General features: G+C 43.0%; 1 protein-coding gene across 1 annotated transcript; it reads left to right on the top strand.

Moving 5' to 3' along the window:
- Positions 1 to 1,615: 1,615 nt before the first annotated feature.
- msna (moesin a) lies at positions 1,616 to 13,726 on the top strand. The gene is made up of 13 exons (XM_076101191.1): positions 1,616 to 1,921; positions 8,728 to 8,811; positions 9,344 to 9,439; positions 9,563 to 9,837; positions 9,951 to 10,034; positions 10,185 to 10,331; positions 10,441 to 10,537; positions 10,626 to 10,789; positions 10,913 to 11,043; positions 11,154 to 11,314; positions 11,403 to 11,495; positions 12,144 to 12,377; positions 12,887 to 13,726. The coding sequence occupies exons 1-13, from the start codon at positions 1,910 to 1,912 to the stop codon at positions 13,049 to 13,051; spliced, it is 1,743 nt and encodes a 580-aa protein (XP_075957306.1). The 5' UTR covers positions 1,616 to 1,909; the 3' UTR covers positions 13,052 to 13,726.

Raw genomic sequence — 13,726 nt, 5'->3', positions numbered from 1 at the left:
GTCAACATGCAAACGCATTGACGTCTCTGTGGGATCATTGAAGCACCAGCTCCAGTCTCCTGGGATTCCTTCATGGAGTCATTGTTGTGCTTTGTCCTTAAACCTTAAATTATGTTTTTTTATTTTTTATTCTACGTCCACACGATGCACAAGTGTACGTTCAGCATTACACTCTCACTTTTTAGTGGTACAAAGAAGACATATTTTGGTTTACTGAGGGAAAATGGTGTGGTATGATGAGTCAGCATGCTCTGTGGGTCCAATAAAGCCGTCTGCTGAGGGAACATTTTATGACCAAGTTGAACCTCTGACAAAGCAAAAGATTAGTTTCAGTGATCGGGGTCGCTCTTTGAAGACAACATTTCTCTCCTGAAGGCACCCAGGAATCCCTCTACAGGACATCAGTGGTCACGGAAACAGTTTCATAACCACAAAAACAACTTTTTTTTTTGTGTCACTCACTACGACACAAGTGGTAACGTGATTGTCTCCACCACATTACATTATTTTGGCCCTAAACATATTTTACACAGGGAGCACAACAAAACAATCTAAGCTTTCATGACAAAAGGCTATTGTGTTACACAAATACATTATTATTTCTTCTTCAAATCTGACCACACAAGCTGAACACTTAGGAATAATATGCTCTCACTGTGGACGTGTGATATAACTCGTTGGTCGTCATTTACATTGTCTTTAGAGCTCTGTTGGTTGTCTCTCTCTCTCTGTTTCAAACTACAGAAGGGATATCTTTTATGACATTAATTTAACCTCATAAACCAAACTTTGCAGAAGTGCAACTGTGAAGTTACCTCAAAGTGTCAGTTGTATCCCATGCACTATTGTGTCTGCCTCCTGTAATTAACGTTAGAAAAACTATGCTGAAGTGAGTGTCAGTATTGATTCAACCCCTCTTTATCTGGATGCAGGGGAAGCATAGCTGCAGTGTCTCTACATGACCTCCATTAAGGGCATAGTACTGCTCATTACATTCACTTTCTTCAGAAGCAAAAGTGAAAGAGAAAAAGTGATCTATGTCAGACCTTCATGGTACAAACACTACATGTGGTCTACTGGATGTGAGCAGCCTAAGAAATAAGACCACCGTTTAAAATTAAAATAAATATATTGGTTGGAAATATATAAGCTTAAGAGATTTAAAACTACTAAGTAGACTATTCTCTCATAGTTAAATCTGTTTAGTAGCCTGTATTTTAGGTTTTCTTCCCTCCTCTAAAACAATTAATGGAATTTCATGATTATTATCTATCATGTTTGTGTTGGTTACAGGCAGACTGAACAAACCCTTAATTGAATGTGGCCCCCTTCTGTTTGAGTGTTTAAAATGATTTAAAGTGACAGCACCTTTAATGGGCCTGCTTTAACGGTTATGTGATGTAGTCCACATTTAGAGGGTCACAACAGTAACATATGGATCTGTGTTAAAGTGTCTGCTGCCTGAGAGATAGAGAGAAAGAGAGAGAGAGAGAGAAAGAGAGAGTGTTGGTGAACATTTTGGGCTGTGACCGAGAGTCAGCACATGATGATGCGGCTGCAGCAGGCGGAGTCTGCCGGCCTGAACCCTCTTTTCTCTGTCTGGCTGACTGCTATACTGTCATCGGCCTGGGTGTGGTCTTTGCAGTCGGGGGTACCGTTAGCAGGAAATCAAGCTCGAGCCATTTCACTTTAAGGCGAAACAAAGAAAAAAAAAAACCCACTCGGTTGAAAATTTGTTCTTCTTCGTGGTCAAAGCGAGAAGTAACGTTCGTGTCCTCGAGACGTTCGGTTGGCGCCGTTTGTTCTAATGGGAAAAAGTTTTCTGCTGGTCTCGCTAACCGGTCGTCTGATTTAATAACTTTTTTTTTTTTCTCAATAAAACCTGAGCCGGACGTAAAAGAAAGGAAAGATGCCGAAGACGGTAAGAATGAACACGCATTAACGTTATCATGTGAAAAAAAACTAACGTTACGGTATTTTGTCTGTCGCTCTCTCGCCCCATAATATCTTTACAATTAGGTTTATTTTTTTGACACTGGTGCTTAAAATTAACCTTAAATCAACCCTAAATGCATCTCTGGTACACATTGCGGTGTTTTAGCCCCCTTTACGTCCCGTTAGACTCGGGGGTACTTTCCGTTAGATGTGTGCGCGTGCGCGCGCCCGCCCGTTTGTTCATTAAAATTAGCACCTTAAATCAGATCATTCATTTAGGCGTTCTTACGTTATTACGGTACTGTGAGCTTTCTCTCCACACTCAAGATAATCACATTTAGGCTGTGGGCTCTCATCGACTGTGTGGCCTGCACGAGCTAACCAGCTAGGCCTCCCTTTCACTCACGTCTAACAAGGAGGGATTTCAACTGTCATTCAGGGCCAGCTGTGCAGCCCAAAATCTGGAGCAAATGGAGGCAAACTTAAAACGGGGGAGGTGGCACAAAGGGGGCAGGCACCATGAACTACTGTGCTTTATTGCCACTGTTAAGAGAAATATGTCAAAATGTTGTGATATCACATGAAGAAGCACCCAGAGCTTCACAGATTTGTAGCTGTGAACAAAGAGATGGTTGACTCAGACTTGACTCTTTTGTTTTCTTCAAGCAGCATCAGGCAAAGCCCGGCTCTCTCTGTGCCTTCGTCAGCTGCACGCTGAGGGGAAAGTGGGGTCCAACCCATCTCCTCTGTTTGGTGAAAGCATGAGTTTGGGCTTTTGAGTCAGCGTCACGCTTTTTTGAATTTGCAAGTTCATATAGAACCGGAAATCTGTCTGCCATCCTTCTTATTCACAGTCTGTAAGGCCGACGTGCTCACTCTGACAATGAAAGAGACGTGATGCTACAAAAAGAGACAGGCGTGACCCATGTGATGGAGCTGATGCTGTGTACAAAGCCATTTAGATGGCACAGTGTAGCCACTTTAATTCATTATATCACTATATTAATGAATATCAATGGAGCATCATGGGATCATCTTGTGCATCACTACCCTTTCATAATTTACCCGTTATTATAAAAACTATATTGTGTATTTTATCACCGTTGACGTAGCATTAAACCTGTGGACTTCCAAAAATTTAAAGCAGAAGTACAAATGGTACCAGAGTTTGTGGCTGATTTCTTCCTGCCGCATTGTTTCTGCTTTTACTTCCTCTGTATTTTTTTTCCAGCTGTCAACTTGAAGAAAAAAAAAAAAAAGCCATAGCATCCTGGCATTTAAAGTGCATACTTAAAGTGTTCACTACCCTCCTCTTCCTGGAAGGAATTCCCCTTATCACATCAGCCTTCACAGGGCCATTTTATGTTATCACATTGTGCTTCTGGGGCAATTAACATTGGCACATTTAATGCTGCTTTGAATTGAAAGTAGAATTATTTGCCCAAGACCGTAACAATTTTAAAGAAGTGAAACATTGGTTAGAATTACATACGGTCGGTATCCTGTTTGTGGTAGGAGGACCTTCAGACGTCCTGTACTGTACTTATAGAAATTAGCATTGTTAGTGTTTCTCGCTGCTGTTCTCTCTATATGTATTCTTAGTCCTCCACTTAGTGCTTGTCTTTGGGCCAGATCTCTGCAGAGAGACTCTGTACAACACTAGTAGCCTGTGTTGTGTGCAGCAGCTACTGGAGTAACAGCTGGGGACCTGACAGACCTCTGAAGAATCTGTTTGGCAGTCGCCATCAGCTCACATTAGCACAGGGACACTGCAGCTGTGTTTGTAGAGACCTTCGCCTGCACATAATAAAGAGCTAGGACAGAGGAAACTAGTAGTGGACGGCATAGACGGTTCAAGAGGAAGTGGCGAGATCCTCTCAAAATAAACAGGGCGTAAATTATGACGTACAGGATTCTGGGATATCTAGACAACAAGGCTTGTATTCCAACACTAAACGTATGAACTAGCGACCACCAAGAGAAGCTATGTATGGATCCAGTAAAGTAACGTATCGGTGATGAAATTGCTAAAACCTAGACCTGTTATTGCAACACTCAGTGGGCCGTTTCCTTTAGTAAGACACTGCAGTAGACTCGACGTTTGGCAGAAGAAAGCAGACACTGATTCAGCAAATGATCCAAAGCTAACTGCTCCCAGTGGAAGTTGTTCCTCCGATTTTATAGTCACAGCCACAACAAACCGGGTCAGGGAGTAAAATTCATTCTGTCCCTTCAAAAATAGCCTTTTTCCATGAACCGTTTTGGTGATTTATGTAGTGTAACAGCTTTGACGTCTCACAAAAGCAATAATTATTGAGAAGCTCTGAGTTTGCTGGACTCCTCTTGGCAGTGCTTCAGTTTCCCAAGGAAGCCATGTTGTGACTCAAGGTTTCTGCTCTTACATCAGTTCCTCTCTGGTAGTTTCCTCGCCTGCAGCCTTATAAGGACTTTCACATCACAGTCTCTCTATTCTCCTCCCTGCCTCTCCCCCTAGCGCGGTCCTCGGATGCCATGCTCCACTTTAGATTGCATTACAGCAGTGCAACAAGTTCAGGACCTGCTGTATTTCTGTCTGTGTTTATCAGTGTTATATTGTACATTTTAGTGGATATCAGTTTTGCATATATCGATATTTAAATGTTGATGTGTAGTTGCGGCTTATTATCTGCTTTTTTTTAAGGAAGCACCCTCAATTTAGATATTTGAGATAGGCCATTTTTCTCAAGCGCTTAAGTGACAAAAATAAAATTAACGTAAATAACATTAACACTTATACAGCACCCTTTTATCCCCGAATACAGAAACGGCCTCCTGTTAACTTATTACACAAAACTTTGAGCCGAATTTACCATTAAAGCCTGTTATGTAGAAACCTCGACAGATGCTGTTTTCTCCGACCAAACTTTTAACAAGTGTGGCTGTGGAGAAATGGTAAATGGAAACACCCAGCGGTATGCAAGCAGGGGATTAAATAAGTCTGTATAGTGCACATAGCAGAGCAGATTAACGGTGTGTGTGGAGGTGGAGGTGGCGGACAAACTACAATCAAAACCTTTTTTTACACACAAGTAGCGAGTTCAATGTTTTCTGTTTGGAGGTAGTGAGAAAATCAAACTTCTGAAAGTAAGTCCTTTGTTGTTATTTATTTATTTATTTTTACTTTAATATGAACTTATTATCCTCTGTTTTTTGTCTATTGCTAAAGCTGCTATTGGAATAAAAGAAAACATAATTTTCCGTTTAGATCATACAGGATTGGATATAATCTACCGTTACAGACATTAAAATATTACAATTACACATTAAAAGGACATGACAAATGGATGTTATGATTATTTGGCCCCTCGTTGTAATGGAAGTGTCTAGTACAACCTTCAAGCCAACAAACTGTGTACTTGATGAAAGAATAGCATAAACAGAGCACTACAGTGAGCAATAGTAAACACAGTAGTGCATTACTGCCACACCCTGTAGGATTGGACTACGCTGGAAACATGGAACTAGGTATAAAATGTCGTATTAGGTACATACAATGTATATTGGAAAAGGGAATATAGTCAGACAAGTATTACACCTACATGTTGCCGCCTGGTGTTGTTGTTGGGTCTACATATTTTTGTGTATATGGCGGTAACAATATAACTGTGGATTTTGATCCAAAAGGAGACTTGGCAGACAACAGCAGTCGGGATAAAACAGCCCGTACTTGGTCAGTAGGAGGCTTACAGCTGGCAAACAAGATGGCAGGGGTCAGAAAGGAAGGCAATATGTCATCAGAATGATAATTAAATGACTGATAAAATACCAAAATGAATGGGGTAAAGAAGGACAAGTGTGTTAGCTGGTGATGAGTCAGCTTAACAGTAAACAGGATGTAGATTATTGGAGGGGATGAAGCAGCAGTATATCACCACGGTGGATGTTCTTATTAAAAGCTCGTTGGGACCAGTGTCAATAGAGCACTCGTGCTTTTACTCACCAGGATCTGAACTGTTTTGTTGTCGTATAGATGCGCTCCTGTTGGCCCTCTACAAACACAGCACTGTAGTGAAGGGTAACGTGTGTGTGTGTGTGTGTGTGTGTGTGTGTGTGTGTATGGGCTTTAGAGGACATAAACATGCTCATTGTTTTTCTCACATGATTACCCTTTCAGCTTCGAGTGCTAACATCATCATAGTTACAAGTCTGTTGTGCCGCGCCTCAAGACAGATTTGGCCGTCACCGTCACATTTTCCCACATTTCTCACGCTTCATATTCAGCTTGACGTTATACCTAATAACTGTTAACTGTATGCTGCTGGGAGTGACATGGTTAGAATGAAGATTTCAAATACTAGATGTACATTACTTAAGATGGCGCATTACACGTGCTGCAACGCTCAGTTGACCGCTCGAATAAAGCGGCTTCGCCTTGTATTGTTTGAGAAGTAAAATTAAATGACGACAATCCTGCTCCCAAATCCTGTGATCCACATACGTAATGAAGCTGTCGGTCAACATTGCAGTTCCCTCTCGCTCTTAAAACCACTGAGCGGTGTCTTCATTGTTGCCTGTTGTGGTTGTGAACGGCACACAGCGGTAACACCGGTGTGGGAATGTAAGGGTGGTGGTAACTGACTGAATGCTGAACACCTGTGTTCAGTGAATTTCTGTAGTTTTGCTTCCTCTTCCTCACAAGGTGTGTTTCTTAGAGTTCACTTTTAGGTTAACCTCTCCGTTGTTGCTGATGCTTCCTAACGGCCATCTGATTTTAAAACAAACTTGTCCACGACAACAAATGATGGTCAGCGGGTTTTGTCTCTCTTGATGGGGTTAATACAGCTTTCAATACTGTCAGTCATACAGCTCTCGTGTTTTCTGTTTTACAGTTCAGTTAAGAGTTTTCAGCATTACAATATGTACGAATAGAGTCTGAAATAGAATAGATTTCAACCATGCTTGTGGCATTTCTCTCTGGATGTATTTAAATAATAAGTCAGTATACTTTTATACCATCTTTAGTTTTTCATATTATTTAATTTCAGAGCTATGATTTAGTTATGAAGTGATGAGTTGGTTTGATAACTCAAAGGCGAGGCACACTAACACAGGAGCCTTTCTGGTTACTGTGCGGTCAATAGAAGGAGTATGACAGTTGTATGAATAAGGATAAAGTAAACAGAGATATTGGAAATAACCCAACATTTCAGGCAGTCAGTGAAGCAGAGGACTCTTGAAGAGAGCTTCACATTATAGAGGTGATTCAACAACAACACTGTCACCCGTGCCTCTAAATGTGAAGCTTTGTCAAAGTTGTTAAAAGTGTTGAGAATAGGTCATGGAAACTCGACGCGCTGTCCCGAGAGGGGTGTTTTTTTGAGCGTGTCCTAATAATAGGGTGTTAAGTGTTTTTGAATTCTGGCCATGAGAGACACACCCTAACCAGGCAGAAAATGTTCGAGTACAGTTCCTTTTTCTGGCAGAATTAGCCGCTCTGTCACAGGAAACGAAAGCGCTGAACCCACAGCAGGGCTGGTCACATGAAGTGAACTCTAATCTACACTCTAGTGAAGCAGATGCTCATGAAAGTTCATACTTTGTTTAAAGAGCGGTACGTCTACTCTAGATGACTGGAGGTGTAGTTCGGCGTAGGGCCCAGATTGTAGGTTTTCACTACAACTCATTCTGCCCCTGGTGATGACAGGAAGTGAGATGACGGGGGCAAGTATCCTGAGCAGTAAATGGGGTCCTGCTGACATGAATGGGGAAAGAACGCAACTCTAATCAGGCCCCGCAACTGGGAAATAATGCATACCATTGTTGTCCCGGGCAGGCGTGGGCCTCAGCCTGCACAGTTATTTCTCAACAGACATGCTTGCTGCTGTTTTCGTCATCTCTTAAGAGGACAGAGAAAATGCCTACATGGTCGGTTTACTCAGTACAGAATGAATTTATTCTCTGGGCGACCTCATTGAGGGGGGTTTTAAGGTTAAATATATTCATTTGACTCTTGACATATCATCTCTTAAGAGCAGTGCCTCACTGGCTAAATAGCTGTCACAAAGCGTGCTACCTGTAGAGGATGAGCCTACTTATCAAAGCCTGCTCTGGTTGAATGCTGCTTGTGCAGATAGCTTAGCAGATAGCTGGCGGGTCGCTTGACACACGGCAGGATGTAGGCGACTCTCATGAGAGCTCAGTGTTCAGCAGCAGCAGTGCCTCACAGCCACAGAGGATGTGGTTACTTCCTGTAGATAAGTTCTATACTAAGACGGAGCCAGATTGGCACGTTTCGTCGCTGACTAGGCGGGGACCTTGAGACACGATCGAATCCTCCACACGTCTAACATTTTTCAGGGTTGATGCCGGCGTGGTTTAGCCGGTTGTTCACAGTAGGCGTGTGTGTCCTGTGGAGGGTGTGCACAGAGGGTTGTGTGTGCACCTCTGCTGCTTGAGCACAGCCAGGTTTATTCAAAAAGAGCTGATCAGCCACTGTATGTATGATTATATGTCATTATATCATCTTTTCTAATCATTCTCATGTGGCATTCTGATGATTATTTCTATTAAATAATACCACTAGGGGGCAACATTGAGACATTTTCAAATTCTTTATTTTAGTTAAAGCATCGAGGGATTCAGTGTTTCCTAAAAATGAAACCATTTATAATAATCTCCTGATGATGCCAAGAATGATAATGAAGACATACAAAGGTCATTTGCTCTTTTGAATTTTAGCACAATATGTATGTGAGATATTTATATATCCCCCAAATATCCCCCCTCATTCTTCCAATGCGCTCTCTTCCTCAGATTAGTGTGAGAGTCACTACAATGGACGCTGAACTGGAATTCGCCATTCAGCCAAATACAACAGGAAAGCAGCTCTTTGACCAGGTATGAAAACAGATGATTTACAGTGACTGTGACATTCTTGTGTGGTATTATTAATGTTGTTACATAAAAACAACATTTCATGAAACTATTAGCAGCAGGTAATTGGCATGGAGCTTTATTTTCAACTACAGTGTAAAAAAAACTAATAACTGTAATAGTTCTATAACTTGTTAGGTACATAACAATGCCAATTTAATACATTTTATTTGCCATTGTAACATATATGGGTTAACCTCTGCTTTATCTAGAAAATACAGTTATTAAATTGTCTAAGGAGCATATACTTTATTCTGAAAAACAATTCTGGGGATGCCGTCACATTTGTTTATTTATGTTTCTATTTTTATCACATGCAGGATTAGGATGCTCTTTTTTATGTCACAAAATAATTAGTATTTGCTGTTTTTGAGTGTATGAAACAACAACAAACATGCAGTAGATGACGATGGCACCTGTTGCCTGCGGTTCACTGTTCACTGCGTGCTCGTGTTGTGTAGAGGATCACACAATACTTGTGCTTTCACGTTTCCAGGTTGTTAAGACCATCGGGCTGCGAGAGGTTTGGTACTTTGGACTCCAATACCAGGATACGAAGGGTTTCTCCACATGGCTCAAGCTCAATAAGAAGGTGAGATCCTCACTACAACGTCTAACACAATATCTGTTTTGCCTTTCTTTGTCAAAATTGAACTCAAGTCTATCTACAGAAGCATAACCTCTACCCCCTCACCCGGGTCACGCTTTATTTTAGGTGACGGCCCAGGATGTGAGGAAGGAAAGCCCGCTGCTGTTTAAGTTCCGCGCCAAGTTCTTCCCCGAGGATGTGACGGAGGAGTTAATCCAAGATGCCACACAGCGGCTGTTCTTCCTGCAGGTGAAGGAGGGGATCCTAAACGACGACATCTACTGCCCTCCAGAGACCGCAGTCCTCCTGGCCTCCTACGCAGTGCAGGCCAAGTACGCCGACTACAACAAGGAAGTCCACACGCCAGGCTATCTGTCCGGTGAACAGCTGCTCCCTCAGAGGTAACGCGGGTTTATGTCGCCAGGTTAATGATAGTCGATGTCCGATAGACGTCACCTGTCGGGCCAGTGTGTCTCTGCGTGGCGTCTCACACTCTGATGTCTCGTCTCCTCAGAGTTCTGGACCAGCACAAACTCAACAAGGACCAGTGGGAGGAGAGGATTCAAGTGTGGCACGAAGAACACAAGAGCATGATGAGGTAGCGTTCGAAGAAGAGACCTGCTCCTTCAACGAAGGATCTTCTTTTACCACCTTTCCCCCAAAAAATACTGGCTGAAGTGTGTGTATACGTGCTCCTTAATCCGTCTCTCCGTAGCGCTGGTTAAAGACACTTGTTATTTGTCCACAGAGAGGAGTCCATGATGGAGTATCTGAAGATCGCTCAAGATCTGGAGATGTACGGAGTCAACTACTTCAACATCAAGAACAAGAAAGGAACGGAACTGTTTTTGGGAGTGGACGCTTTGGGGCTCAACATCTATGAACAAAATGACAAGTAAGTGATTCCGCCACAGCGAGAATGCACACGCTCACAATTTGTGTTCCTGTCCGATGTCATGCAGCTGACGCCGAGTTTTTTTTTTTTTTTGCATTGTCTTCAACAGAATGACGCCCAAAATTGGATTTCCTTGGAGTGAAATCAGGAACATTTCCTTTAATGACAAGAAGTTTGTCATCAAACCAATCGACAAGAAAGCACCCGTATGTTACCCCTCAATAACGGACAACTTCTGTGTGTACGTCTGCGTATCGCTCCTAGTCTCCTCAATCTCTAATGTCGCCGTTTTAGGACTTTGTATTCTACGCTCCGAGACTGCGCATCAACAAGCGCATCCTGGCTCTTTGCATGGGGAACCACGAGCTGTACATGCGCCGCCGCAAACCCGACACCATTGAAGTGCAGCAGATGAAGGCTCAGGCTCGGGAGGAGAAGAATCACAAGAAGATGGAGAGGTAAGAGACGTTTGATGTTTTGAACTGTAAAACCTGTATTATGGATGTGTAAACTACTGTACTTTTAAACACCCCGTGTATAATATGGGGATGATCTATGATTACTGTTTCTGTTTCCATTAGAGCTCTGCTGGAGAACGAAAAGAGGAAAAGAGAAGTCGCCGAAAAGGAAAAGGAAAAGATTGAGAAGGAGAAGGAGGAACTAATGGAGAGGTTAAAGCAGATCGAGGAGCAGACGAAAATAGCCCAACATGGTGAGCGACCCGTTAGAGAAGCGTGCACGTTCTGTGGTGAATGCTGACGGTGTTGTTTGTCACGCAGTGCTGACCTTTAGTGCTTTCTCTGTGAACGTGTGTCTGCACAGAGCTGGAGGAGCAAACGCAGAGGGCTCTGGAGTTGGAGGTGGAGAGGAAGAGCGCTCAGGTGGAGGCCGAGCGCCTGGAGGCCGATCTGAAGGGCGCCGAGGACGCCAAGGAGGCGCTGCTGCAACAGTCGGAGAACCAGATGAAGAACCAGGAACACCTGGTCAGTTATCCAAAACTATATGAAAGAAATGAGTGTTCTGACGCTTCAAATATCAAGAAAAACTAAAAGAAAAAGAACGTGCTTTCAGGCGACAGAGTTGGCTGATCTGACTTCCAAGATTTCCCTCCTGGAGGATGCCAAGAAGAAGAAGGAAGAAGAGGCGGTGGAGTGGCAAGAGAAGGTATGATCTGATCTACACTAACCAGTCTTCTTCCTGTGGTTGCAGTTGTTGAAGATTAAAGTACAAAAGACATTAGAACTCATGACATGAAAAGAAAGTGTTTGTTTGAGTTTTTACATCGTGCATATGACCATAGCAGCGTGAATAGCAGACTGTTAATCAATCTGACATTCTGCTGATCATGTTGTCCCACAGTGAGGACATTCCTGAGGTCTTGTTGTTGTGTGTTTCTGGGGGGGGGTGTGAAAGCTCACAGCGTCTCTTTAGGTTTAAACGCTGTGTGCCAGGCCAGCCCCTTCTTCTTCTTTATGGGCAGGGTGACTCATGCCGTTTGCGGCGGTGAAGGCCGTCTTTGTGCCGAGGAAATCCTGTCGTGTCTCTTGTGCACCATTATGATGTTCCGTCTTCTAAGTGCTAAGTGCTGGTTTCCATATCGTGTATTTTTTGGCAAACGGTTTAGTTTCAGTTGAAATTCCAGCCTTACTCATAATTGGCTCTGCACTCCATTTTCACTCTCTCAGCGGTTTTAATTTATTGTTCAACAAATTCCGAAGCACAAGTCGTCCTCCGAAGTTCTCTGGAGATTAGAGAAAACTATGGGATGGATTGTCGCGTGACTTGTGTTGCTGTCGCTCTCTGTCCCCTCAGGCCACCACGGTGCAGGAGGACCTGGAGAAGACTAAAGAGGAGCTCAGAAACAAGGTGATGGTGTCTCACGTTCAGGAGCCCCCCAGCGCGGAGAACGACGAGAACGACGAGGACGACGAGAGCAGCGCCGAGGCCAGCGCCGAGTTCGGAGCCGCCGTCGCGTACAAGGACCGCAGCGAAGAGGAGCGCATGACCGAGGCCGAGAAGAACGAGCGCTTGCAGAAACATCTACTCGTAAGTCTTCGCTCATCAAGTTTGATCCGTAAAGAAATGATTGGATCGATAGATCGAGAGGCTAATTGTAAAGTTTCGATCTTATAAGACACACAGCTGCATTTTAAAGGGCTTTTTTAATGTTTTTTTCATTTTAATTTAAGAATAAAATGGGCAAGTGGGTTTCATTACTGCTTTTCTTCCTTCAGTTTGTCCCTCTACAGCTTCAGTGTTGAAGTGCAAATATGTGTTTATAAATACACTGGCTACTCTCATAGACTGATGAGATAAATCGATCATCGCCTCTCGATTTCTCTAATAAATCAATTTTTACGATGGAGAAAAAGAAGATTAAGAGAAACAAATAGAGAAGGATTGCTACATTGTAAACAGATGTGGTTGGCTCAAAAAGCAGATGTGAATCACTGAGAACGTGGTGTTTGCACATTCAGGGAGGAGAACGAGTCTCGTGTGTCCGTGATAACAAACTGCTGTGAGACGTATTAATGCCGCCGCGTCTGTACTTCCAGGCTTTGAGCTCGGAGCTGGCCAACGCTCGGGACGAGAGCAAGAAAACGATGAACGACATGATCCACGCAGAGAACATGAAGGCAGGACGAGACAAGTACAAGACCCTCAGACAGATCCGGTCAGGAAACACCAAACAGCGCATTGACGAGTTCGAGTGCATGTGATGTCTGCACAGCCCAATGCAACAACAAAAAAGCAAAAAAAGCAACAACAAAAAAAAGCCCACTCCGCTGGGCCTCTCTGCCTGGACTGCAGTCCTGCCTCACTCAAGCTGTTTCCTCTGCACCCAAATAAATCAGATCCACAACATGACATGGTTGCACAAGCACAGCACAATGTACAAACATGGATCTCCATTTGTTATCATTCCTGACTATGAATTTTGGCAAGTTACTGGTTGAAAAGGGACAAACTGTATTTTATTAGTTTCATCCCTCACGAGGGGTTTATGTAGCATATTGGCGATGGGCTCTCGCCTCATTTCATGACACATTGAGTTAGCATTTTTAATTTCTTTATATATTTCTGTCACGTTTTTGTATCATGATTTCAAAATAAAACGCTCGGAGACCAATCAAAATTTCCGATTGAAAACTGTGCCTGTTCACATGCAACGGTTCTTCACATCAAGCTAAACGTTGATCCGCTGCCCATCGTTCTAGAAAGAAACGCTCTGTAATCCACGTAGAGCATCACCAGAGCAGTGTTATTCTTTTGGCAAATTCCCTTTAAATTGACTTACTGATCATTTGAGTGTATTCTGAATCTGCCTACTGTTATAAATCGTTCAGTATTCACACCCCACTCAACAGGTGATATTAAAGATCAATTTCATTACA

Source organism: Anarhichas minor, unplaced genomic scaffold (genome assembly GCF_050575085.1).
Source record: "Anarhichas minor isolate MPS153535 unplaced genomic scaffold, ASM5057508v1 ptg000027l, whole genome shotgun sequence".
NCBI lineage: Eukaryota > Metazoa > Chordata > Actinopteri > Perciformes > Anarhichadidae > Anarhichas > Anarhichas minor.
This window is presented reverse-complemented; position numbering and strand designations above follow the sequence as displayed.